This window comes from Etheostoma cragini, chromosome 17 (genome assembly GCF_013103735.1).
Source record: "Etheostoma cragini isolate CJK2018 chromosome 17, CSU_Ecrag_1.0, whole genome shotgun sequence".
Taxonomy (NCBI): domain Eukaryota; kingdom Metazoa; phylum Chordata; class Actinopteri; order Perciformes; family Percidae; genus Etheostoma; species Etheostoma cragini.
In genome coordinates, this window is record NC_048423.1 from 24,058,992 (window position 1) to 24,086,237 (window position 27,246).

The 27,246-nt window shown below is 39.4% G+C and overlaps 1 protein-coding gene across 1 annotated transcript; it reads right to left on the bottom strand.

The window, feature by feature from the left end:
• Window positions 1-1,241: 1,241 nt before the first annotated feature.
• Window positions 1,242-26,492, bottom strand: ncapd3 (non-SMC condensin II complex, subunit D3). Its single transcript, XM_034898546.1, has 31 exons — window positions 26,300-26,492; window positions 24,891-25,063; window positions 24,572-24,734; window positions 23,723-23,889; window positions 21,936-22,100; window positions 21,780-21,841; window positions 21,036-21,123; window positions 20,617-20,750; window positions 19,617-19,689; window positions 19,260-19,385; window positions 17,890-18,142; window positions 17,558-17,596; window positions 17,026-17,112; window positions 16,785-16,858; window positions 16,504-16,638; window positions 16,134-16,354; window positions 15,151-15,342; window positions 14,942-15,039; window positions 14,107-14,216; window positions 12,790-12,897; window positions 11,297-11,411; window positions 10,419-10,514; window positions 9,592-9,830; window positions 8,555-8,634; window positions 7,038-7,175; window positions 6,776-6,909; window positions 5,784-5,992; window positions 4,158-4,268; window positions 2,375-2,554; window positions 1,371-1,531; window positions 1,242-1,245 (listed from the first exon to the last, which is right to left on the bottom strand). Exons 1-31 carry the CDS (start codon window positions 26,349-26,351, stop codon window positions 1,242-1,244), a joined length of 3,987 nt encoding a protein of 1,328 aa, XP_034754437.1. The 5' UTR covers window positions 26,352-26,492.
• Window positions 26,493-27,246: the final 754 nt, after the last annotated feature.

Genomic DNA, 27,246 nt, shown 5'->3' on the forward strand with positions numbered 1-27,246 from the left:
AGATTGGAAAAGACTGCTTTTTCAGAGAAATGCAAAGAATGCATGTGTTGAAGACAGCTGATCAGACTTAACACACGCCTGAAGGCTATGACACACCAAGAAAATACAAAAATATATAACTGCAATGTCCCTGATTCAACTGTTGAATGTCATATTCACTCTCTCACAATGTTTCCTATCTGTATCTGCACTATAAACTAAGGGTGTCACAATTCTCTAAATCACCAATTCAATGTTATTTTTAAGGTCACCATTTGATTAGGTTTAATCCAATCCAATCCACTTTATTTGTATAGCACATTTTACAAACACAAAGTTACCAAAGTGCTGCACAGAAAACTCAAACATACAAAACAATTTATGTAAAACATTGTAAAAACAAAATAAGAGCATCTGGTTTAAAAAGATAAAAAAATAGATAAAAATAATAAATACTAAAATACAATAAAACAGTAAGAGCCATCAGAGGACCACACAACTCACATGGAGTTAAAAGCCAAAGAATAAAAATGTGTCTTAAGTTTAAGTTAATGTTTTCGGCACTGACGGCTACATTGTTGTTAGACTATCAAATCTCATGAAATGTTATATAAGTAGTCATGTCAAGAAGGAGGGACTTATAAAGCTATGGAGACAAAACAATTTTTTATACCACGCTGTAAACATGTTTAATCATTTTATAATTGGGCTCTATGGTAGGCCTGCACGATTAATCGGAATAAAATCGCAATCTCGAGTCACCCTCATGACTGTCATTTAATTTTACAAGCCGACTGCATCACAAACGATTCTACTTTCTTCTATGATTTTTAAACATAGACTGTATAAAAAAGATTTTAAAGTGCTCTCAAGTGCCGTGATGCTCTCCCTTCTCTAATTGAAGCCTTTGTGTTTACAGGCTTGGGGTGATAAGTAAAGTGCTATAAGTGCCAAAAACAAATCTATGTGTGGTACTGCCACTTTGTTTTGTTTCATCATGGTTCATGTGTGCAATAAAGATTACACTTTGTGAGAAAAATAACCATGACAGAGAATCGTGATATCAACTCTAAGCTGAAAAAAATAAATTGTTTCATCTTTTTCCCAGAACCATGCAGGTTTACTCTATGGAGATTGACTTCCTTTTGAAACAGCTGCAATTTGCTGAATTTGCTAATATTACCACACCAGGGATTTTAGGGAAGCAGAAGGCCATGGGATTCCAAAGGTCCGTAAGCAGGCTACCACTAAGCCACGCTGTGCTATCTTTAAGAAGAGAAAAAAGTACTGGGAGAATTGCAGATCCTATTTTCTTTAATAGATTTTCAATTTAAATTTAAAAACAAAAGAAAATGGACAACCAATGGTCATTAATGAAAGGCCAACAAAACCCTGCAGTGATTCCTTTGTAGTGACTAGCTGCTGGGATGGATACATACCTGTCAGTTTGTACCAGCCTGGCAGACATGGTGTTTGGACGTAGCAGCTGTGGTGTGGCAAAGGTAAAGGGGAGGAGGGGCCTGGACCTGATGGGAGAGCCCTGGACTGAACACTAAGGAAAGAGCAAAATCACCATTAATCCGTTACTGACTGTGGGAAACTCCGATACGCTGGCCTACACTGTTATTGTAAGAAAAGAAAAGAAATAATTCTTAAACATTATAAAAAGTAATGCTTCCAGAAACAAAACTAAATAAATCACAATAATGAATGTAATATTATCATGTACTGTATTTATTTTTCAGTCAATCAAAAAAAGTGCTATATACAGTACGTCATTCAAAGTATGGGCCGGGATTGCAGACTTTGCTCAAGAGCACATTGGAAGTACCCAGGGGGTGAACTAGCATCTCTCCGGCTACCAGCCCACACTCAGTACTTTGGTCTGTACGGGGACTTGAACCAGCAACCCTCCGGTTCCCAACCCAAATCACTAAGGAACTGAGCTAATACCAACCCTAATATGTATTAAATCCATTTTAAATGCTGTTTTGTGTACTACTTCTGCACTAAATTTTCATATTTGAGAGAAAGACGTTTACCTTGAATAATAATCAATAGCCCTAATAACTTCTTTGTTCTTCTGACTCAAACGGTTAGACTGTTACCTTTTAAAAATCTTTGTCAAATAAAATAGGAGGAGGTTTCACCAGTCAATAAAAGCAACTCCATATGTTACCGATGTCTAAATGGGCTAGATCTGGAATCAATCTTCTGGGTCATTTCCATAAAATTATTATTAAGTGTTATCTTGGTCAAGAGGATTTTTGGTTTTGATTATGTTTTCCGAACTTATCTTGACCTGGAAATGACTAAAAATCAAACTCCACATTTTTCCATACTGCGTAGGAACCCCGTATTATAAATACACATTTTGTATGTAGTGTGAACTGACCGGTCTAGATGGAGGCCTGGCGTCTCCTGTCAAGCTGCAGTTGTCCATCTGCTTCTCCATCTGCTTCTCCATCTCTTTCTCCTTCTCAGCCACCTTCAGAGCAAACTCCACCTCAGCTGCCAGCTGCTCATCTCCAGGGAAAAAGTCCTTTACCTTGTTACGATGTTCTTGCATTGTCACCTGATGGGAACAACAGCATTATGGAGTTTAGCTCCATTATCTTTACTGTGACTGTAATTGCCACTGTTCATCGTACCCCCAACCTGCATCGTCAGACACCGCCCACCAAGAGCCTGAGTCTGTCCGAGGTTTCTTCATTAACCTAAGTTTTCCTCAACACTGTCACATGACTGGAATTGTTGGGTCTTTGTAAATTAGAGAGTGTGGTCTGGACCTACTCTATCTGTAAAGTGTACCAAGATCACTCTTGTTATGATTTAGTGTCATAAAAAGGTTGGGTGCAGCTCAAAACAGCTTTTTATGCTTCAGGGGCAAACATACATTTTCCAAAACGTTTTCCTCTTTTTGTGACTCTTGTGTCTACAACAATAGAAGAAGATACGGCAGATGGATGGAAGGCAAAACATTAATCAACCTGTCTTGTTGCTGCATTGCATTCATACATCTAATGAAATTCAACACAGTAGTCCTGCCTACAAGGGGGGGGGGGGGGGGGGGGGGGGAAGTATTTGATACACTAACGACTTTGCAGGTTTTCCAACTTACAAAGCATGTAGAGGTCTGTAATGGAGGTCTATAACAAAAATCCAGAAATTCACATTGTATGATTTTTAAATAATTAATTTGCATTTTATTGCATGACATAAGTATTTGATCACCTACCAACCAGTTAAAATACCAGCTCTCACAGACCTGTTTTTCTTTAAGACACCTCCTGTTCTCAACTCATTACTTATATTAACTGCACCTGTTTGAACTCGTTACCTGTATAAAAGACACCTGTCCACACACTCAAACAAACAGACTCCAACCACTGCACAATGGCCAAGACCAGAGTGCTGTGTATGGACATCAGGGATAAAATTGTAGACCTGCACAAGGCTGGGATGGACTACATGGAAGCAGCTGACCAGCTGTTGCTGGGTCTAACGTCAGCGGTCCACTGATCCACTGCTGCTGGGTCTAATGTTGGTCTAATGTTTGTTGTCCGCTGCCCCAAATTGTGGGAAAAAATCGTTTCAAATTGGTAACATCGACGTAATAAGTAGCCCATAACATGAAGTAACATGGCATTTTATTTTAAGTGTCCAGTGGGACAAGTACATTTCTCTTCCACTTTCCCTACAAAAACTCTACTTGTCCCGGTCGAGGCTTAATGTCGAGCCTGGACTCCAGTAACTTTCACCAGCAAGAAATTGAACAAGTAAATAAAACATGCAATGATGATGTCATCACCGCGGTAGTGTCATGTAACTGCTGATATTGCAGTTATTGTCACAGCCCTAAATAAGAGTACAAACACCCTTCTTCTCTCTGCAATAATGCTGCTCAATTTGCGCATGTAGTTTCAGAATTTTGTAGAGATTGCTGCTGTAGTATTGTGTAAAGTTGTGCTTGTATATTGTATGTACAGGAAACATTTTTGTACTTTTTTGTGATGTTTATGTTTTTGTATCGTTACATTTTGGTTTGTTTGTACATTTTGCATGTTTGCCTTGCACTCCTGACTACAGATTACGTTTCCTATCTGGTATAATAAATAGAACTGAGTTAATCAAATGAATATGCAGAAAGCATCCACATGTCCATGCTGTGGTCCTACCTGAAGGTAGGACATGAGGTCTCGGAGCACAGGAGAGCGTTTCTGCTCCAGCAGGCTCTTCAGGCTGATGACAAGAGGAACTGTGTTCTCTATGAAGGCCTTCTTCTGGACCTGTGGATTAGAGCAGTTATCTCAATTTTTTGGGTAGCGGACCAATAAGCAAGCAAGCGAGCAAGCTAACATTAGCCAGAAGCTAAAAACCACAATATCACACTAGATTTCACATGTCACCTTTCAGATGTTATCAGTACCGGGGGAAGAAAAGATAAGATAATTAAGATAATTTGTTTATTAGTCCCCAGTGGGGAAATTACTGCTACTGAATTAAGTAACTACTACTGAAATACACACACATGCTCAGGACCTATACATGCACTATACATGGAGAGATGTCAGAGTGAGTGGGCTGCCAGCTGAACCAGCACCCTGAGCGGTCGGGGGGTTACGGTGCCTTGCTCAAGGGCACCTGGCAGTGCCCAGGAGGTGAACTGGCATCTCTCCAGCCACCAATCCACGCTCCCTACTTTTTGGGTCCATACGGGGATTTGAACCAGTGACCCTCCGGTTCCCAACCCAACTCCCTATGGACTGAGCTACTGCCACCCCCCAGGGGTTTGTTATAACGTTACTCACGAGACTTCGCAGGTGCGGGTGACTGGCTGAAATTCAGTGGCGTGGGAGGTGTCTGATGGCCGACATTGTGCAGTAGATCTTCCCGCCTCTTGGAAATATCTCCACCTTCACTTTTTTGTAATCGTATGGTGTATAATCATGCTTTGATGGAAGTTAGAGTAACTAGTAGGGGTCTGAATCTTTACTGGTCTCATGATTCAATGTTGATTTAAAGTGATTCGATATCACGATGCGTCACCTCCTAAATATAAGTACATACTCACGGTATTCATCAACATGTACACGGTATTCATCAACAAATTCAAGCAATAGTTCCTCTAGGGGTGCAAGATTCAGAGAATGTCGCAAATTCGTTATCAATTTTTAGGCTCAAGCTTTGATTCAAAAACGATTCTTATTTAAAACAACGATTCACAGTATGGAAATGTAGTTACTTTTCCCACGTGATAGTATACACGCCATTACAAAATGAAAAAATTAGAAAAATAAGAATTGATTTTTGGAATTCCATGAATCAAGTTTAAAATTGGTAGAGCTTTAATGGATTCATGAATGTGAATCGATTTATTTTGCACCCCCATAGTTTGCCATAAATTACGTCCTTGTAAAAGTAATGGATAAGTAATTGATTACAAGCAACTAATAACATATTTTCCCTCTAGGCTCTGGTTAGACTACCAACTCAACATTTATTTTGTGGTTACATGTTAAAAGTGTAACTGTTATTTACTGTTAAATTATTGTAGTTGTGTGTTAGGTGACATAGGTTTACTTATTATATATTTAAGTACTGTAAAATGTTAATCTATTGTTACATCTAAACAATTTTCAATTAAAAAAAAAACTATAAAAGAGCCTTTCTTTGATGTCATTTTTCAGTTTTCAAGAATTGATTTAGAAATCAGAATTGTTTTAAAATAGCGTTTTGGCATCGGAATCATAAAAATCCAAACATCACCCAACCCTACAAGTAACTTGGCAAACATTGCTTACCTGTGACACCACCTTCTTCTGTGCGGCCTGCAGGACAACCTTAGCCATAGAGGCCATGTTCTCCTCCTCGGGTTCCTCCCCTGAAGAACCCCCTGCTGGAGCAGATACGGCCTGCAGCTTCATCTCGTTCAGACTCAAGATGTTGAAGGTCTCAGATAAAATTTCAGCCCCATCTGCATCCAAAGGAAGCTCCTCGTCCGCAAAGCATGCTGGGATAGGAAAAGAGGTTACAAGTTTTTATTTTATTTTTCCTAGGAGCAAATTGGTGGTGGTTAACGGTTTAGAATTCAAAAAGAAAATGTGTCCAGATGCCCCAAGATGTTGTGTTCATTAACAAACTTCAATATTCTGCACATAATGATTCTGATTGAAGATAAGGCTCTAGATAACATTCAGTCTAGTTTTAAACTGCTGTGTGGACAACATTTACATTAAATGTCCATTGACATGGTGCTCTTTGGATGCTGTATCTGAAGTCTCTTTTATATAGACCTTAGTGGTCCCCTAGTACTGTATCTGAAGTATCTTTTATATAGACCTTAGTGGTCCCCTAATACTGTATCTGAAGTATTTTTCCCAAAATTCAGCCTTGGTGCAGAATTCCAGCCACTAGAGCCAGTCCCACAATGAGCTTTCCTCAGTATGTGCCATTTCTGAGTCTGCAGTTTTCGAGGACTTTGCTCGTTTGAAAGCCATGGGGTCTCTTTCTCATGGGTGGGCCATATTCTCTGGGTGGGTAAAGCAGAGAAGAAAGAGGTAACTTTGCCCCTTATGACCTTATTAGGGGAAGATTCTAGATCAGCCCATCTGAGCTTTCATTTTCTCAAAGGCAAAGCAGGATCCCCAGGGCTCTGAATACACTTATGGGACCAGTTCATTTATTCACTTAAATCATCACCAAAAAAAGAAAAACATTTTAACCACACAGAGCTGGAAGAGGAATTGGTGGTTTAATGAATGAGAACTTTCTCTCAATCTATACACATGTTCACCTAAAACGGTCTGGTTGATCTTGATAGTGACGTTGAAGCGCTGGGTGTCCGTGAAGTGCTCCAAAAGAAAGCGGTAGATCCGAAAACGCTTCTCGCGGTGCTGAGCACCTTTCAGCGAAAATTGAGCCTTTTCTCTGCATAGATAAAAAAAAAGAAAAGAAAAATAATAAGTACAAAAAGTGTCATCTGGGAAATTAATCAAAGCAAAATGAAGTTGAAAAGTGAACTGGATGACAGAAACAACATCCTCACAGCTTCCTACCTCTCACTTTGAGGGAACTTGTTGTAGGACTTGTGTTTGTTGTATGAGTTGAAGTGAAAGATGCACTCGATGAAGTGCTGGCTGAACATTTCGGAGTTCTTCTTCAGCAGCAGGTGGACCAGGCAGTATTCACACAGACTGGGACAGGACACAGGAGGCACGTAGGTTTGATGTTATGGTGGATTTCTGTAAGTGCTTGAAAATTTAAATTTCCTTGCGGGAGTCATCCCAAAAGGATTAATAAAGAAAAGTCTGAGTTTCTAACTCTGAGCGATATTAGATCAGAGCTCTGTGTGTTCGCTCATTTGTTCATTTGCCTGTGGCATTGCACAGTATGACTGGAGAATAGATGTGTATTATAATCTTTGTCTTGGACATTCCAATGGTAAAAACTGTCACTGAGCTTGTTGTACATTATAGCTAAACCCCAAAAATAAATACACATATGCAATTGTGTATTGTGTATATGCACACATGTAATTCATATGTTTTCAACAAATGTATTCCCGTATAAGAACGCTGTGGACTGCGAAGGGAGGTCCCTAAACTTAAAGGTGCTCAAAGCGATGTTGGGTGACGTCACTTCTTGTTGACCTTTGAAGTATCGTCAAACAAAACAGAGCCTAGCTTGCCCCTCCCTCTTCCTGCCAACAGAGTTATCGCCACCTTTTAGAAGCTCTTTTGGGTTCCTTCTCCTTTCCCTCTTCTTTGCTTCCTTCCCCTTTTCCCTCTTCTTTGCCATTTGTTCATCAGAACGTTGTCTCTTTGTCCGTGTATCAGCCATAAAAAACCCGGTAGTCGTCGTCTCCTCTAGCTACCATCCCTCTTCAAACTTCTCTCTCCCCACACCCCCCTTCCTTCTTGTCGGTTATATCCGTTATGACTGACTGTCATACTGGATAATGAAAAAAAGTTCTACAGTGTTCAGTGTTTGTGGCTGTTCATGTTTCACAAAGCCTTTATCCTGAGCCAGATCGACAACAAATCACATCAATTCATATCACATTTATACAGGGATAGTAGTAAACAGTTAGTTGTTAAAACATAATAAAATATATGAGCGCTGGTATCGGATCAGTACTCCGTATCGGCCGATACACAAGTTCAAGTATCGGAATCGGTATCAAGAAGCAAAAAAAAAGTATGGGACCATCTCTAACTATGACTACCATTTGTAGTCCCTGTTCCATTATCTTTGTTGTGACTGTTATTGCCACTGTCAATCACACCCCCAACCTGCACCGCCAGACTCCGCCCACCAAGGGCCCGGGTCTGTCCCAGGTTTCTTCCTAAAGGAGTTTTTCCTCCCCACTGTCACATTCATTTCTTGCTCTTTGGGGAATTACTGGAATTTTAATCTTTGTAAATTACTGTGGTCTATACCTACTCTATCTGTAAAGTGTCTCGAGATATGTTTTGTTATGATTTGATCCTATAATTAAAATTGAATTAAAACATGTTAAATCCTAAAATTATTTACTTATTTATCACCTTTCCATCTATGCAGTGTGATTTACCTGGCAATGGCAGGGACTGGGTCAACCAGCCCGACCATGAAGCGAAAGAAGAGGGAGCCCTTCCATTTGACAAATTCCTCCTAGAAATAAATAAGAAAGGAGATTATAGATAAACATCGAAAACCCACCCTGCTTAAAGATTGCCAAAACAGCCTAGTAGTATGAAGGAGGAAAGCAAAGTCAATCTATAATGACCAAAATTTAGTAGGCATAACCCTCAGGCTAATGTGATGTTAAATGGCAAAGGAATAGTCTAAACAATGTTGTCATAGGCCATGTGAAAACATACCATTTGAGTAGGGCTGAAACGAATCACCAAACCCATGATTTGGTTCATATCACCATTTTGGCACATGATTTGATAAAAAAGAATATTCATATTGAATGATATTTGAAAAACTTGTATAAACTGAACACCAAAGAACAATATTAACTATGCTAATTATTACCAATATAACATCAATAAATAACCAAAGCTACAACACTCATGTTTTCTTTGTAACAAAATACTGTTAAAAAACAAACTAAGGCTAATTAATTAGCTTGTTAGGTGAACTTTTGGTAGCCAGCCTTCCAAAAGAAAGCACAGGAAAGCTCTGACACACTTTCCGCACGGACAGCTGTAGGCTTGTAATGGCCTTGATGTTTTGTGCCTTTTCAGACAAATGCAGCTACTTTCCGCGGCGTGTATGTCCAAGCCCATCTCCGCCGCTTCAACCTGCAGGTTGTCAGCTGTGTGTCTGCCTGGTATAGCCTACTCTTGGACGGCCGATTTAACTCGCCAGCCCTCGTGTCACGTGGCTCCACAAGCAGAAAAAAAGGACCTTAAAACCAAACTTGCGATGTGATCTTGTGATTTGCACAGGAAGGATAACATTGGGAGTTGGAAGGGGGGTGTCGCGATTCTGCCTTCTCATAGCTGAGTGGCTCTGAGTATAGGCTTTCGGTTTTATATCGCATATTGTTACAACCCAACATGAAACTACGATGAAATCAATTTTCAATCTATAGACTAGTGAAGAAGAATGTGTTCCCACCTGGAGCAGGTTGGTCAGCATGATGAGGGTCTGCTCCCTGATGACAGCCTCATTGTCCCGCAGACAACCAGAGATGTTGGGGATATAATGATCCACGATGTTGGTGTATCGAACACACAGGTCACACATAATCACAACCACATTGTTGCGCACGGCAACCTCTGTGCCAACCTCGAGTTCTCTGGCAAACACCGGCAGGTACTTTTGGACGAGATCCTCATGCTGCAGACACAGTTTACCTAAACCAGAAGCCAACGGAAAGGAAATGTTAAGAGAGGATTACTTAGAGGTTACTGTCCAAGTTAGGTGTCATCTTGGACGATGTTGCCCACCCACTCCATGACGTATGAGTCAAGCACAGGAATCAACGGGCCTTGGACTTATTTCACTTCTATCAGCAGCTAAAACCCCATAATTGATCATTTCTGTGCAATAATCATTCAATGTCAAATACATACTGTTGTTTACTTGGGCATTAATACTGTACATTTAAACCAATGTTCTTATTTATACTCTTGCATTTTTATACACTACTCAGAGATCTAGGCGTTTTTTAGAACAAACATAGGTATCCTTTGTATTTTTTAGTTTGCTTTAATAAATGTAAGCCATAACAGGTGTTGACCACACTTAAATGAATATTATATTTCTTCAATGTGAATTGTATTTATTTGTGAAACAAAACAAAAAATGTAATCCAATTTCTACCTGGGGATCAAAGAATTACTGATTGAGATCTTTGAGATGTAAGAGGAGTATGGAAATTAAGGCTATTTACAAGGTTTCTCATAAAGAGGAGGCAGATATAAACAGAGAAGACATGTTACCTAAAGCAATGACTCCGTGAGCTCGGACTCTGGTTGGTAGAGAGTTAGCTTTGAACTGGGACAGAGGCAGTGATGCTGGCAGCTCATCCCCGCAGTCTGTCAATGACCAACACAAAGAACAAGTTAGCCATGTTACCAAAAAAGTACAGAAATCCTAAACAATGTTTGAGGTCATTTAGAAATTGCCATAACAGTGTTTTTTTCAATAGATTTTTACACAGTAAAATGCTTAGTAGCTAATGCGTAGCTGCTTAGCATGCAACTGGGTCCCAATTTAAAATAAAGCTAAAGACTATATTTAAGATGAAGTGGCTTTCTCCCACAGTTTCTCCCGAGAAAATATCCCGGATCCGGCCGCTGTCATCTTGCGCATTTGAAATCCATACATCCACCGGAACATCCTCTAACAACGAGGGGGTGGGGTTTATGACCTGTACTGCAGCCAGCCAACAGAGGGTGATTGAAATGTTTTGCCTTCACTCTTGGGGAGCTGTTCGACGGTCCATCTTTATATACAGTCTATGCTTTTAACCATAAACTTGTTTTTTAAAACTGGATTTCCTGTATCATATTTCATTGTCCTCCCACTATCTCAAAAAACACGTCCCCACCAACATATCCCTTGGTGTTTAAACGCAGGGCAGATTTTAGTCTGAATCCTGGCTTAATATAACTCAACCTGGGCCATATTTAGAATTTCAAGGACTTGCAAACACCTGACACAATTTTACCACAATTGACTGTAACGGAAGTACACCTGGTAACACCCTGACTCTCAGCAATTCTCATTCTTCTAACCTCCAAACCAGGATAACAATATTGCAGATTCTGTAAATTTGAAAAGCACAGTATCTCTGTTAGATGTCTATCCTCCCTACCTGCCAGTTTGTCAGAATGTGTTGTGAGGACAGATTCCACCAGCAGCACCGTCCTCTTGCCAATCTTGGCAGGACAGTGAAGTGACGCCACACCCAGAGTGTGGAGGTGTTTTACCTAGTAGAGAGAGCATATTCAGTTAGATGACAAGCACAGCTATCCCACACCTAAGATGGTGCAGCACCCTGAAACAAATAAAAGAGTGATGTGCACATCCACACTAATTTTGCTAACAACTTTTGTTTTTTAATTTCAGACCTCCGTCGAGACCATAGACTGTAAAAATAATGGCTGTACTGTAGCATCAGTGACGTCACCCTTTGGTTTGTGGACCGCCTTTTAATTCAAATGTATTTATAGTATCAAATCATAATAATTATCCCTAGACATTTTACAGATATTTACATCTATACTTTACAAAGACCCAACAATTCCAGTAATTTAGCCTGGACTATAAACTATGCAAAATAATCTCTGAAGCTTCTGGGTCGGTGACCGTAATGTCAATTTCGGCAACCAAAAGCTGATGCCTGGATGCCAAGCGGACTACAAATTAAAAAACTTAGCGTTGAGCCCTGTGGTATTTCGCAAGGTTCTATACTTGGGCCACTGTTGCTGGTTTGTCAATAATCTGCCTTTGGTTTGTCCTGACGTAACTAAAGAACCAGTTATATGCTGTAGATGCAGCATGTAATTGTAGCTGTAGATATACAGCCGCAAAAACCAGCACAATGAACAATATCATAAGATGGCTTGATAAATCATGTCTTAAGTTAAAGGTAAGTAAACTGTTAGTATGTTTGTTTCAAAGCAAAAATGTAGCAAGACCCAGATATAACGAAATCAGGGCAAAGCTTGCAAGTTGTGTCTAAATACCAGTATCTGGGGATCTGGATTGGTTCAAATCTTTCCATCAAATCTCATTTAAAAAGTATAAGCAAAAGTGTTAGATTTAATTTAAGTAACTTTAGATATGCCAGACAATCACTCAGCTTTAAAACTACTACTACTACTACGATATACTGTATGAATGGAATGTTTTTCGCGCATTTCACATATTGTTTGACTAGCTGGGCTCCGGCTAACAAATCCACAAGGAAGTCACGTGAAACTATATAAGCGTACTCTCAAAAGCCCAGCTCAGAAACCCAACAGCTGTCAATTTTTTAATAAAAATTGATTTTTAAGTTGATACAACCTGATTAAATATAGTAACCTTTGTCTACTTTATAAGATATTGAAATTGTTTCAACCTAGGAAGGAACATTCAAACCTAATTTTTTCAGTTTCGACAGCTGTTAGGTGTACTGGATTGATAAAATGAAAAATGAGAAGAGACTTTGTGTGCTCTCACAGTCGTTTGTTGGCTTTCTTTCAGTTGAGTTTTTAGATGGATTGGCTATTGGCTACAGTGGCGACAGTGCGGAACACATTGAAAAAACTAGGGAAATGGACCTTTAAAGCTGAGTGTGAACCTGCATGGGAAAGATCTTACCATCAGCTCCTCATTGAAGTTCTGGGCTCCATTTTCACTCAGGATGATGCCAGCTAAATAGGCCTCACAGACCGACACCAGCTCACCACAGTGGTGGTTCAGAAAAGCCTGAAGAAAACAGAATAAATCACATATAACATGTCAGAAACTACAAGACGGAATTGGGGTATATGTTATCATATCTTGTTTAAATCATGATGGAGGACAGCTGCTGACGAACATCATATTGAGAGAATATGAATATTGGCTGATTAGTTGTGCCTGCTCCATGCTGGAATAATACAAGATTATTTTCTGCAGAAAATCCAAAACTATACAAGTATAAGCAACCTAAAACATTTTTGAAGGAGAATTAAAACATTTAAAGTTGAAACCCTACAATGTCATTATTTAAAACACATCACCATAGATATCAAATTGACCCAGAACATAAAAACTTAAAGTGGACATATCATGCTTTTCCTTATTTTCTGTCATTTCTACAATGTTATAATGTCAGAAATCTTATGTTAAACATGGCCAAAACTTCAGATAATAAGGTAAACATATTTTAGACAAATGCCCGTGAGCTAAAACTTTTGGATTTCCTACTGTTCTGAATACTCAGGTTTCAACAGTTTTTTCTACTCTCGGCTGAGTGTTCTTCTCCGATTAGTCGATATGATTTTTGTTGTTTTTAGATAATGTGGTGTTAAAATTGTTGCATGTAGCTACATGCTAACGGCAGTAAAAAATGTCTTCTTAGCTGCCAATGTTGTTCAATTCTTCCCAATTCCGTGTCACATTACTCCTGAAACATTTTGGTCAAGTAGTATTCCAGCTGCTAATAGTGAAACAAAACAGGAGCAGTGCAGAGATTTAAGAAAACACACAGGCCAATCAGAGCAGACTGGGCTTTCTCATGAGGGGTTATTAAAGAAGCAGGTGCTCATACAGAACGTCTCATACAGTGGGTGAATACCGGTGAAGTAGCCATGGGCAGTATGAGAAACAAAGTGTTTTTTAACATTGATGTATGTAAACATGTTCTAGTAAAACCACATAATACAAATATGACTGTAAAAAAGGCTATTTAGTAGTTTAAAAGCTGCCACAATTTTCATTTATTTCTTTTTATTTAAGGCCCAAACTTTAACAGAGCTGTTTCCAAACTATGACCTATGGTTTACATATGCATCTAACATTTCTAATTATGAAACAATGCAGAACAAAAGCTTGATTTCGGGGATCAATAAAGTATTTCTGATTCTGATTCTGATTGCAGTGCTCCCTTATTGTATATCAGCAGTTTTAAAGTGAAAAGGTAAGATCACCAACCTGAGTCTCTTTGACGTTTTCGCTGCGGCCATATTGATAAAGAGTCTCTAGAGCAGCACAGATCACCTCCAGAGACAAAGCGAGAGTCTTCAACCAAGACATCAGATCATCTAGAGAGACAGACAGTTGTTTACATTCCAGAAGACCGGAAATTTTGTCAGAAAAGGCTTATGTTAAGAAATTATTTGTGATGCTAGCTTAGCTACTATATTAACTGGCATGTATAAAACTAAGTGAACTTGTTTCAATTATTATATATTTTCACAAAAGTGATAAATCTGGACACTTTCTGTAGAAAAGACGGCAGTATTGTCCAGCGAGCATGCAAGGTATTTCTCTCTTGTGGATGCCAAAATAGTCCCCGCTCTCTTCTGTTTTGTGACTGAGGAGCAGCCCCTCCCCTGTCTGCTCTCTCCTCATTGGCAGCGGCACTGCACATGCAGGTAGAAGGTGAGTGGGGACAGGTAGCTACGAGAGACAGTAAAACCTACTAAATGTAATGTAAAGTCAACTAAATGTAAAGATAGGTTCATCATGGGAGTGACAGTGTGTTCGACCCATTCATCCACTGTGATCTCCTGCACAATGCTCTTACATTACTAATACCCCTTTGACACCCAGGACTCAACCAGGATTGAACCAGGGAAGACTGTGTGTTTGAATGAGTTACCCCTTGTTGATTTACTCAGCTTACCGCTTTCACACCAACGGCAGATGGGTTGAATCAAGTTAGGACTAGGGTCGATTTCAAATAAAAACTTTGGATTTGAGAGATTATGACAATTCCAAACTCATCCTGTAAATTTTCCCATCATCCCACGCTTCATTTACTTACTAACTATCCTGCTCTTGGTATCTTCGTTCAAATGTTTGGCAATGTCTCCCATCACACACAGGATATGACAGCAGGTTGTCACATTTACATCCTTTGAACTAAGAGCAAATGAAAATGATTAAAAAACATCTAGGTAACGCTGAATTCATATCTGAAGATAAAATATGATCTCAATGTAAATGTCAATAAATATTGTGTGTCCCTCTCACCTGACCATGCTGTCCCAGGCATCCAGGATCTTCCCATAGGGCAGTCTGGGGGACAAAGCAACAACCTTGGAGAGCAGCAACCAGGCCCCAGCGGCGTGATCGGCGTCAGTGTGTGAGATCAGGTTAGTGATGAAAGTCTGTGTGAACTTGTTCTGTTTGGACCAGATGGTGAAGGCCCTGCTGAAATACCGGCTGCAAACCAAGGACAAAAAAACAATAGTAGCAAGTGACACTATTTGAAGGTCAGTAAAGAAGTAAGAAATTCTTGAAATGACTGCTAATACCTAACGTTTTGTGCTAATATTCAGTATTCATTGTGGTTTGACTAGTTTGAGCAATATAAACGACATGCTATATAAACGATACAAAATTGGCCTACAATAGCATCAACATGCATTACTTGGCAGCCGTGTGTGTGTGTGTGTGTGTGTGTGTACAAGTGTGCTCAAATGCGCTAGGCTGCAGGTAAGAAACTTTGTGTGAAATATGTTTTTACGGTATTAAAGCACCTGTGCATCTTTGAAAGTGTACTGCCTTTCAGAATGGTTTACACTAAAGGAAAAAGAAACCCAATACTTTAAGCTTTTTCTTTGTTAAAGTCTCTGAAACTAGTGTACTTGAATTTTATTTATCTGCAACATTATGTAATACGTTTTTCAGAATACTGTAAATGTTCTCAAAACAACATTTCACATTACTACGTTTCTTTCTCTTGAAAAAATAATAATACATTTAGCAGTTTGGCTTTGCTTAGGGTTTCTGTAACCTGGTCTGAAATGGGTCTATTATAATTTATATATCGGGACATATATTGTTATCGCAAGAGGCAATATATGGATTTTAGGCCATTTCACCCATCCCTATGTCAATCTAAATACAAAAATAAAAGTATTTAGTATTTCACATTTGTTTCTTTTCTGCTGCATGACATGTTCTTATAGTGTATGTAACACAAATGAATGAATGGCTGTAGTTTTCCCAACCCGAGGTTCTGGCAATCATGACAGAGCAGGCCTAGCAGGTCCCAGGTCAGCCTCTGACTGGCATCCAGGTGGCGACTGGCAGAGTACGGTTTGACTTGGCTTAGCAGAACTTGGTCCAGAGCCTCCAGGGCCTTGTCCTGCACTGAGTTTTCAGAGTCTACCACAGCTGGCACCACGCCCTGCAGCCATGCCTTCTGCACCACACTGCACTCTGGTTTAGCCTAGTGGTCAGAGAAATCTTTTTTTTTTTAATGTGTATTGGAAATTCTGTACAACGTTTTCTTCTCTCGTTTTCTATCGTCACTAGATTGTTGGGAAAACTAATGATTGTGCAAAATGTTGTCTCTCAGAGCTGCTTGTTGAGACTTACAGTCAGCAGCTCTCCGATACACTGCAGGGCCTTCTTCTTCACAGAAACAGCTGGGTCTCTGCACCGCTCTGACAGGATAGCCAGGTTCTCCCAGCTCATGGGGATTACAGTGTGTTTCAGGAGACCCACAAGGGCCTGTGGAGGGACGGCAGAGCACAGAGGTTAAAGTTCATCTAGGCATCTCTTTGTATACTGCACAGAAAGCTAGGGTATCAGTTACTGTACTTATCATTATTCGGATTTGAAACATGAAGTAGTCTGGTAAACTCAGTTTCCAATACCTGCAATGCCGATTTTCTCACGTTAGTCTTCAAATCTTTTACACGCTTCAGGAGAAGAGCCAGGTTCTCTTTTGCTGCATCAAAAATATATAATAACACACTTCTTGTCAGACTTTGAGGGTGTAAATACCTACACAAGCTTGTAAACAATTCCTGCCCATGTATTTACAAAATGCCATCCAATACGCAACAAATGTAATTAACAATCATTTGAATGGTAGCTGAGGTTGGTTTGTCTCACCGTGACAGTCGGAGACGTCAGTGGCGCTCATCTCCACAGTCCTGAACGGCAGAGTGCGGTAGGTTTTCTGACTGTTTTGGGAACCTCCTGAAACATACAGTCATATCTATAAAACACCTTTCAAAAAACATGCACAAGAGTGAACCAGGCCAGGGTATCAAACTGCACTACATTTAAAAAGGCACTTAAATGGGGGCCCGGCCTGTGGGTAAAGACACAGGAGCCGATGGCTTCACAGCAGAATTCTTTTAAGAGTTTTGCGACTGAAGTGGCCATTGCAAGGTATTGTCTATCTGGATATCTTATTCCCTCCCCAGTTAAAAGACCTAGTTAATGTTAATTTGGATCCATCATTTGATAAAATCTCTTGTGATGTTAATAGATAGGTGACTCTCAATCTCACTTTAAGGGTACTAGTATTGGTACTGGTATTGCGATTTTTTTATGGGATACCTGGCCCTACTCGCTAAACATGCCAGAGCGTACTGTACTGTCAAATTTTAAACTCGGTGATAAAGAAACAAGAATGTACCTTCTGTAATTTCACCTTCCAATACTGTCTGGGTTCCGGCTAAACAGAGAAAGTAAACAAGTTATTTTAGTGGAAATTTGTCCACAGAAACAGTTTAAGATGCAAAAACAGCAGCTCTAAAAATATACAAACCTCCATTACATTCTCTAATAATTCAGAGTTCAAGAGTTATGTATTTTCAAATGTCAGCTCTACAATGGGGTGTACTGAAAGTGCTTCTGGTTTCAGATGCAAAATTAGCCCGAATTCATCTTATCAACACTAGCTTTACAGGAAAACGTCTATTTTTAAATACAGATGTTTGTACAATTCCATTGTGTGCATTTTCTCACTAGCAGAGAAGAGGTTGTGGACGGCCCGCGTGACGTTGAAAGAAGGCAGCTCCAGACACTGGGCCAGGCAGGCGAGAGCGTGGCCTTGAACAGTGGGCGAGTCGTCCATCCGCCGAGCGAACAGCAGGCTCTGGATCAAGAACTTGTGTGGCAGGAAGCAGGTGAGCTCTGGGTCCAGACACTCTTCCGGCCTCCTCTCTGGCTGCTCCAGCAAAACCATCACCACATCCACGGAAAACAGCCGGCACACCATCTACAAAAGGCAGCAAAACAGACTTTACACACACACACAAATACCACTGACAGGATATAATGACACCTGACTGAAATGTAGACCTGGGTGCCACTTGTTCACTTGCGCAGCAGTTCAGCAAGGTAGCCGGCACACGCAAGTAGAGGTAGGCAATGGGGCCCAGGCCTGAGATTACAGCTACTGATTGGCATTAACAGTCAAATGCTGTCTGTCTACGTATATGGACTTTAAGGCTGCACCGAGGAAGAAAAGTGGCATTGCCTGTTCATTTTCACAGAATTATGCCTTTCGGTTTCCCCACAGTGGCCTCCTGTTTTAATATGTATTTTTGGCTTACTCAGTCAGTAGGCCTATTAGATTGTTGTTTAAAGCAATGATGTAGTCAGAGGAGTTTCAGACCTCTAGTTTTTATATGGTTATTGTCCATGTGTGGGGATTGTGATTGCTTGGATGTGTTATTGCTGCCCCCTCTATTCAGTTTTGGCTACTACAGGAGCACCTGTGACATCACACTGTAGCCATAACCCCTCGTTAGCTGGAGAGCATCTGGACAGGATGCACAAATCAACGGTCCCTACCATACTGTTCTGACAAACATCAGAAACAAACTATTAAGTAGCTAGCTGCCTATATCTGAATGTATGTTCCTATGATGTGATAAATTACAAACAAGGTTAAGTTGACATACAGTGTATGCAATACTTCTAATGTAGAAAGTAAGGGAACTCTCCAGGTTTTTGTTTTATGTTAAAAAGGTAAAGGTCTGGTCATTACCGGACAACGAAAACCCAGACACACTGTGCAAATTAGACAAACTTTGCTCATGTACATCTATAATTTTAAAACCGAAAATATTGTGCTCCCTCCTCGACGGTGCTTTTTGATAGGCTTGGTCAATATTGTGAAGTGTATCTTAAAATAGTTGGGTTTACAATCAGAGTTGTATATCATTGTCATGTTTGCATTATAGATTAAGGTTTAAGTCCTAATCAACTAGAACATGTACAAAAATCTGTTATCATCATCTATTGGGGTTTGAAGTGTGAACCATGACAAAAATAGAACTAGAAAATACAGACTACATCAACATGTAGCAGTGACAATTGGGACTAGTTACCTTTGAGTGTCTGGAGTAGTTAAACAGCCACTTGATGAAGCAGGCATAGTCGGTACTTGCCATCTGAGACGTCAGCATACCTACAGCCTGGGCTCCATGGCTTCGAAACTCACTCTTCTCCACCATCTAAACATCCACAGCAGAAACACTATAAGCTATACTGATACACCAGCATAGTGGAAAACAGGCAACCATCTATACATAGCACACATCAAACTGTGACCTGCAAAGACTTCTGTAAATAGCCCAGAATGGGACTGCTATCGAAGCTTTAAGAGATAAGCAGTTGACACAGACTCTCTGAATTTTACACAAACAGGAAGTGCATCAATGCTGATTGTTTTCAGGAGGATTTACCTGGAAGCAGATATGCTGCAGGAGGATATGCAGGAAAGGCAGCGCCAGGTCTTTCAGCTCATCTACAAGATGACTGCAATCACAAACACATAAATCACGAACAAAATCTTATATTACTTCTAACATAGTCTACAGTTAAATGGCTAGAAATATGTTATACATATATATGTTATATGTTATAAATAATCAATAAATAATAATAATCTTCATGTGACGGGATCCTTACATCAACAGAAATAAAGGAATTATTAGGAGATGGAGCTGCTTAATGTCACCATTTGTACGTTATTCTTTTGATAATTGCATTGTAAGATGCAATTGTGGGTCCCATAAAGAAATCATGTTGAGAAATACAACAATTCTACATTTCTAGAGATTAATAACAACTAAAGATTTGTATGTGGTAGCTATATTGATAAAAACAACAGATGGCAATCAGGATTCTACAGCCATGCAACAAACGTCCTGTGATAAACAAGTGCATTTACATTATTGTAATAAACAAAGCATCAATTCCCATCATTGACATTGTTTCAAATTAATATTGTAAGCCGGTTGACAACGCATTTTTCTTCTCATCTAGGGCCACATTATTTTGCCCTTTTCTTTGAAGTCCTGTGACTTTAGTTGCTACAGGGGGTTGTAAACCCTCACGACCCCTGTAAATTACACCTAATGCTTTTGTAAATTACACCTAATGCTTTTGTAAATTACACCTAATGCTTTTGTAAATTACACCTAATGCTTTTGTAATGGTGAAATTGGAAAAAGAGACTCAGGGAATAACTGCAATTGTGGGTCTTTTTAAATTATAGACTGTGGTTTAGACCTACTCTATCTGTAAAGTTTCTTGAGATACCTTGTTATGATTTGACACTATAAAAAAAAAAATGTATATTCAATTTTTCACATCTTCACTTGGTTACAATTTCAGCAACATTGCTATGCACCACATTAAGATCTCCACAAGTAAGTCTTGTCGATCAAAACAGATGTTCACCAAACAAAATGGATGGCCTGGTCCCGGGTGAAAAGGATGGCTTGGCTGGGTACGAGGAGGGAGGGCTTCCCTTGTTTGCCTTTATTCATCATCAGGATCACGTAGAGAAGCTGGTAGAAAACCCTTCGCAGAGACTGGACAACAGAAACACCAGATTAGAAATAACCCTGTTTTGGCAGCCATTAACACTAATAATATATTTCTTCTGAATCTGTCTTGTGAGATCCTTTTGAATACTTTTAGAGACCTGAGGAGTTAACACTCAAGTATTTGCCGATAAAAACAAAGACGGAAAAAGAACATCAGGAAAAACGTCAATAATCAACAAAACAACTCTGCTACCTTTTAGTGAGATTAGATGAGTTTAGACAGTAAACACCCAAGTGTGCATACTATGGACCATGGTTATGGGATCTTACTTCTTTCTGGTCTCCTTGCGTTGGTGAGCAAAGCAGCCGTAAGCCATAGAAAGACATCTCAGGAACACTCCTCAGCTTGGTAATATCTCTGCAAAAATAACACAACTAGGGGTTTCTCTAAAGCTACAGTTGGATTTGACTTTAGTATTTTAAAGCTATCGTTAATGAACGTCCGTCATTTGATACAAAGCTTGTTAAGCCTATCAGCTCCACCAAACTGTTTCTGTATTTCCCAGCTTCGTTTCCAAAATGGTGTGGTCCAGCGACTTTAGCGCACAGCAGCTCAAGTGATTTATTTTACATTACCACTACACAAGGACAACAGGCAACAGCGTTGACCTTTGGAGACACAGAGGACTGCTGAAAAAGGTGAAAGCATGGCTGATAACCTGAAGAAGCACCCTCAAATTGTTGTTTGTGAATCAGTGATTGTACTGCTTAGAAAGGACCTACACATTCAGCCGAAGGACTAAAAAACCCAAAAGCAAGACAAGTAAGGAAAATTATTGGTTTGGCTTTTCCTAGTTTTGTTGTCATTACTTAATATTCCTCTTTTATTTGTGGTGTAAATAAGCAGTAGACTTAATTATTATATATTTAGTATTAATTCTATAGACAAAATGTAAAAATCATTTTGATTAATGTTTCTATTTATTTATCGTGACAGCCCTAAGCACAACTGTCCACTCTTCCACATCCTGGATAGATTTTTAACAAGACAAAGAGAGAAGTAAGAAAACTCACTTTTGAGCAGCAAAGGTTATCTCTCCAATGACCGGCTCAAAGTAAAGCAGCTTGCTAAAGATCTGCAGGAAAAAAAAAAAAGCAACAGGTTAACTGCCCCCACATTAAGACACTAATGTGGTATGGAGTGGGTGTGATGATGGTCTCATTAGTTACCCGTGTGCAGTTGCTGGCGCTCTGTGGTCTGTCTTTGAGTGAAAATGTCTGCAGGAGTCTGAGAAGGCTTTGGACCAGGAGAACCACGGCCTCTCTGATCTTCATCAAGTCACGGCCAGAAAAATGTAGCGCCTCTTCCTCCTCCTCTTCCTCATCCACTTCCATCTGAAGATAACAGAGACATGTACACAATCATTTTCAGATACCCCCTACTCTCTAGTAGCACCACGGCCCTTGCTCCCCGTCTTTGATGTTCCATTGAGCACCGCTGAGAGTTTGCACTGAGTGTCCACTAAGTCACTGATGACTTTTGTTAATAACAATGTTAATCATAATTACAAAGCAGATACTGTATTGAAAACGTGTGTGCACACAGAACCGCCGGCTGCCAAGGTGAGGGCAAGCAATCCTGACAGAATAACAACATAATGCTATTTCCAGACTTCTACACACCAACACAGGTAAAGCGTGACAGGTTCAAGGGCTCTCTTGTTGCACGGACTGGCGGTAATTCGAGACACCGGCTGGTATGCTACTTGGACATATTTCCTTTTTATTACTCTGGTTGGACTATTTTTTTTGTCCCCAGTAGGAGACGGCGCGTGTGAAGTGACAATGGATTACGGACCAAAACTTTGAGGGAGTTGAACTGTGCATTGTTCCGGCTCAGGTGCACATGGACTGTTCTATGAGTATTTGAGAGAGAGAATGAATTGTGAGAATTGAGTCAACACTTTGTATTTGTTGTGTGCTCAGAAGATGACTTTGATACAATATTTTTATATATACAAAGTAGTTTTGACAGCGTCAATGCTTCACTTCAGGCTCAGAGGCTATCGTTAACTTGCTGCTGGTGGTTTTTTAATTAATTAACTGTAGTAAACCGTAGAAATGTGGCGGCCACAACGCTGTTAAAGCTCCCTGGACGTTATTCATTAGTTTGGTTGTTTGGTCTCCTCCGCTCCATACATTTATGGTGGAGCTAACTGCTAACGGAGCTAATCTTTGCTAACTGAGCCTTCAGTTCTCGTTTTCCGCTTCTTTACATTAACTGTATTTAGGGACTTGAGCCCGCATAAACCCGAGTTTTTATTAAGTTGACTATAAATGTTTTAAACTACACCTCAGAGTTGTTTGAATGACAGAAGTCTTCAGCTGGGATCTTTACATTCCTTTAAACTTTAGTTCAATATTAGCCTGTACACAATGTCATTTGTTTATTTATTTATTATTTATAATATGTTCATGTTCTGGCAAAAATGTTTTTATTTTTATGGTAATTTTTAAAGTTGTGATTGATACCAATCCTGAGTAACTGACTGGCGCACCCAAATTCCTAAAGCACAACAAGTGTTATTAATTTGACTATGAGTAAGCAGTGTTGCCGTAATTACCCGAACGGTTTTGATTCACAATTAAGGTGGAAAATAAAAGTTTTGTGTTTATTGTACAGTATTTGTGTTGATGTTGAAATGGATTTTAAAACATATGGTATCGGAAAAAAACTATCGTGAAGGTAAACGGCATCGATACTTCAGTTTTGACGCGGGTTCCTTAAGCCGACCACCTGACTAACACATTTTCTGTGGGAAACCCTGAAGATTATGCATCACTTCTATTAAACTCCCTCCAGACTTATGGGTTATTGTCTATTGGGCTATTTTTGAAAAGTCACCCTTAGTAGACATCAGGACAATCCCGACAGAAGCCTTTTAAATTTGAACTCAAAAGAAATTTGGAACTTCTATTGTAACTGGGTTTGAGTGATTTCCAATGCAGGACTTTACCTCTGGGGGGTCCGTTCGCTGGGGTTTGGAGCGCTTGCCTTCTGTCTGAGAACTCTTTAGGCCATCCTTCTTGCGCTTCTTTCCAGAGTCCTGAGGCCAGCAGTGAGAGGTCAACTCTGAACACGTATCCAACAAAACCTCATGGAACACCTTGTTGGCGATGCTCCCTGGAAGCAATAAAATGGTTCTGCGTCATCAATAAGAAGACCTTTAAACTACTATACTCACTGTAGTCCACCGCACACACCATAACATTTCATATGAGCTCGCTCTCACTTTGACTTCAAAATAAAAGGGGTTTTAATGATCTTCATAGGTTTATTTCCGGCTCTTTCTACTCTTGGTTCTGGCGACCTGTTGATTTTGTTCTAGTGATGTTATGTTCCTAGATCTCAGCAATAGACTTGATCGATACAAAGTTTTCATTAGAAATAGAAATAATAGCCCATGCAACAAAAATAATATTTCCAAAATAAAGTTATTTCTCTGCATTTAGATAATAATATGATGCAATTAACTATTCATATCTTTAAGTCCTAAGAGTTATAATCCAATCTGCTTTCTAGTATAACATTATAGGCGAAAACAATACAATCCTTAAAATTAAGTGTTTTTGATCAAAGTATTTGTAACTGTTAATGTACAATACAATGGGTACTGAATCCAACACAAGCAATCGATTGTAAAAACAAAAAGGATGCATTGATTGCGTAAGTGCCACCTAAAATCAGTCAAGTATGACTAAAAAATGTTCATTGGTCACACAGACACACCTGCAGGTTTGTCTGTGTGTGGGTGTGTGTGTAGCTTTGGGTCCAGAGCGAAGGCGGGATTTTTAGATTTCCTCACCTGGGATTCCTAGCAGCAGCAGGTAGACTGAGGCAGCATGTAGTCCGTTCACCCTCTGCTGGACGCTGGCCGCTTTGGCTTTTCCCGTCAGGACAAAGAAGGACAGCACAGCCACCAAGGATTTGATCGACACCTCGTTCTCCCCCAGAGTAGCCCAGATACTCTGCAGTGCAACATCGTAGACAGACTGTGCTTACTGCCCACACAGGGGACATTTCAGGGAGCCACTAGCTTCAGTACATTTCAGTATTAATCTCTTTTTATATCTAAAAATTAGAAGGTTTATTTGCACATTAAAATGCAGGACAGAAGGTTTTACCTGTGACCCTCCATCTCTGCTTGCAGACTGTTGCTGCTCAGCAGCCTGGTCCAGTAAACACTGGTACAGGGTGATGAAGGCCTTGTCTCCGCTGCCTGTGAGTTCCTCCGCTATGTTTTCATCCAGGGAGTGTCTCTCTGTGAACTCCAAGTCCCACACTGCGTCCACCCAGGCTGGAAATCACAACAGATAATGTTACCTAAACTTTTAAAGTGATACAATACAGCAACAAACATTATCTGTCATTTCAAAAGTTCTGTTCTATGTGGGAAATTAAAAGCTGGTAGGGGTTTGAGGGCAAAAATGATTGCTTTTTATTTAAAAAAATAAAAAAAATAACATAAAAAATACCAAATTCATGACATATTTATAAAAAACATTTAATCTGGATCAAATTGATGATTTTATTTCTATTTTACTATACTGAATAGCTTAATTGGTGCAAAATATGAGTAAAAGGGTATCCACTAAATTATACAAATGTATTACTTAACCAATTTTACTACAATTTCTTCCTAGAATCCACATTGAAATCCTACCCCCTGTTGCTATAATTGCTCTCAGGACTCCACTCTGCACTACCTATTTACACTTTATATTTTATTTCCTTATATTTTGTTTTTTATATATTTCGTGTCAACACTGTAAAGGGGTTGCTTCAATCTCATTGCACAGGTACTGCACTTGTGTATAATGACAATAAAGGCATTCTATTCAGTCTACATATGAGGTTTCAAATATGTACACATATGGACATTTACATATCTTGCTAATTAGTATATGAAAGTGACTTTGATGAGGGAAAGAAGTAAGAACGCTCGTGCGACGATCTCTCCCCTCTAAAAAGTCTCTATTTTTACTGTACTGGAAATTAAGGAGCTTTTATTTGTTTTATTTGAGCAGTTGTCTAAACATGTCATTTTATTGTGAAGGACGGAAGTACGATCCGGTAGTTTTGACAGCTTTGATAGGACTTAATACCATAGACAGTTAAAGAAATACCCCCTTAAAACCAGTAACGGTCAGTGTTTTATATTCGTATTTGAACAGATATTTTTGTAAGAGAAGTACATAATATTAACATTTAGCTACGCAGTTGTATGCCGAAACGCCACCCGGCTCGTAACGATTCAGGTTTAAGATGTGAAAGTCGTTAAAACGGTGTTTTGCTTACAAAGCAGGCGGAAATAGGTAATTTGCTGGATATGTGAATGGGACTCAGGAGTGCCTTTCTTACCGTACAGAACGCATAGCTAACACCCGGGAAATAGCTAGCTAACGTTAGCAATCAACGTTGCCTGTCAAACAACCAGGGCGGCCTGAAATATGTATTAGAATTTATAAAAATCACTGTCAATCGATAACGTTATAACAGAAAAGGACGTTTACAACATACATTCACAATTTACCTTTTGGAAGTTCATTTAACTTCAGAAACTGCAGCGCAGATATTAGTTCCATCTTGTTTATATTTTGAATCAGCCCGCCTGAACCTGGCTTTCACACATGCGCAGTGAGAATCTCTTTGTCTTCTTCTTTTATCCTTCTAGGATTCCGTTAGTGTAAAGTATTGTATTACTGCCCTCCACAGGTCAAAGTTTGAACTAAACTCTTAAATACCGTCCTTTATCGTTACTGCAGGAACTGAAGAACTATCACTTCATGTTTCTCACTCTTTCTGCACTGTAGCCTCCTTTTTTTCATTCTAGGAAAACGTGCATCACTGTCCCAAGACTTCCACATTCACATAGGCCTGAAAAATGTTTTCCTACAATGCAGAAAGAGTAATTTAACCCACAGTGCCCCAACCTCAATCTACACACTTTTACAGAGTCGCTAGAAGACAGAGAAATAAAGAAATATTTTTCCTAACGCCAGGTTAACTCCAGTGTCTACTCCTGACTTCCTTCCCCGACCTGTTCTGCCATTCTTTTCTTTTCTCAGTTCAACTCTCCCCCATTAAAAAAACATCAACAAAGGATATTTAAATATTGTAAACTTTATTCTACTTTATAATAATATAAACAATTCTTGTTTTACAAGTGAATGCAGGTGCCATAGAGGTAGGGCCATAAATAATAAAAAATGTCAACATGCATAGCAATATGTGGATCCATCAGGACAGAATACTCAAGCCTAAAGTTGATTAAAAAATGAATAAAAAAACATATTTTGGAAATTGATCTTAATGCCTTAATTCAAAAAATTTAGGAAAATCCAATCTTTTAAGGACACCAATTTTTTTTGTGAATGAATAATGTATCATAAATAAATAAGTGTTTTTCCTCAAAATACATGGTGCATAAGTATACACCCCCCTATGTTAAATTCCCATAGAGACAGGTTGATTTTTATT

Coding starts and splice junctions, on each gene's coding strand:
- ncapd3 (XM_034898546.1), bottom strand. CDS start 26,351: ATGGAACTAATATCTGCGCTGCAGTTTCTGAAGTTAAATGAACTTCCA. Junction 14,217..14,941: donor TACCAAGAGCAGGATAGTTA/GTAAGTAAATGA, acceptor CTGTCTCTCTAG/ATGATCTGATGTCTTGGTTG. Junction 2,555..4,157: donor ACCTCATGTCCTACCTTCAG/GTAGGACCACAG, acceptor TGTTCCCATCAG/GTGACAATGCAAGAACATCG.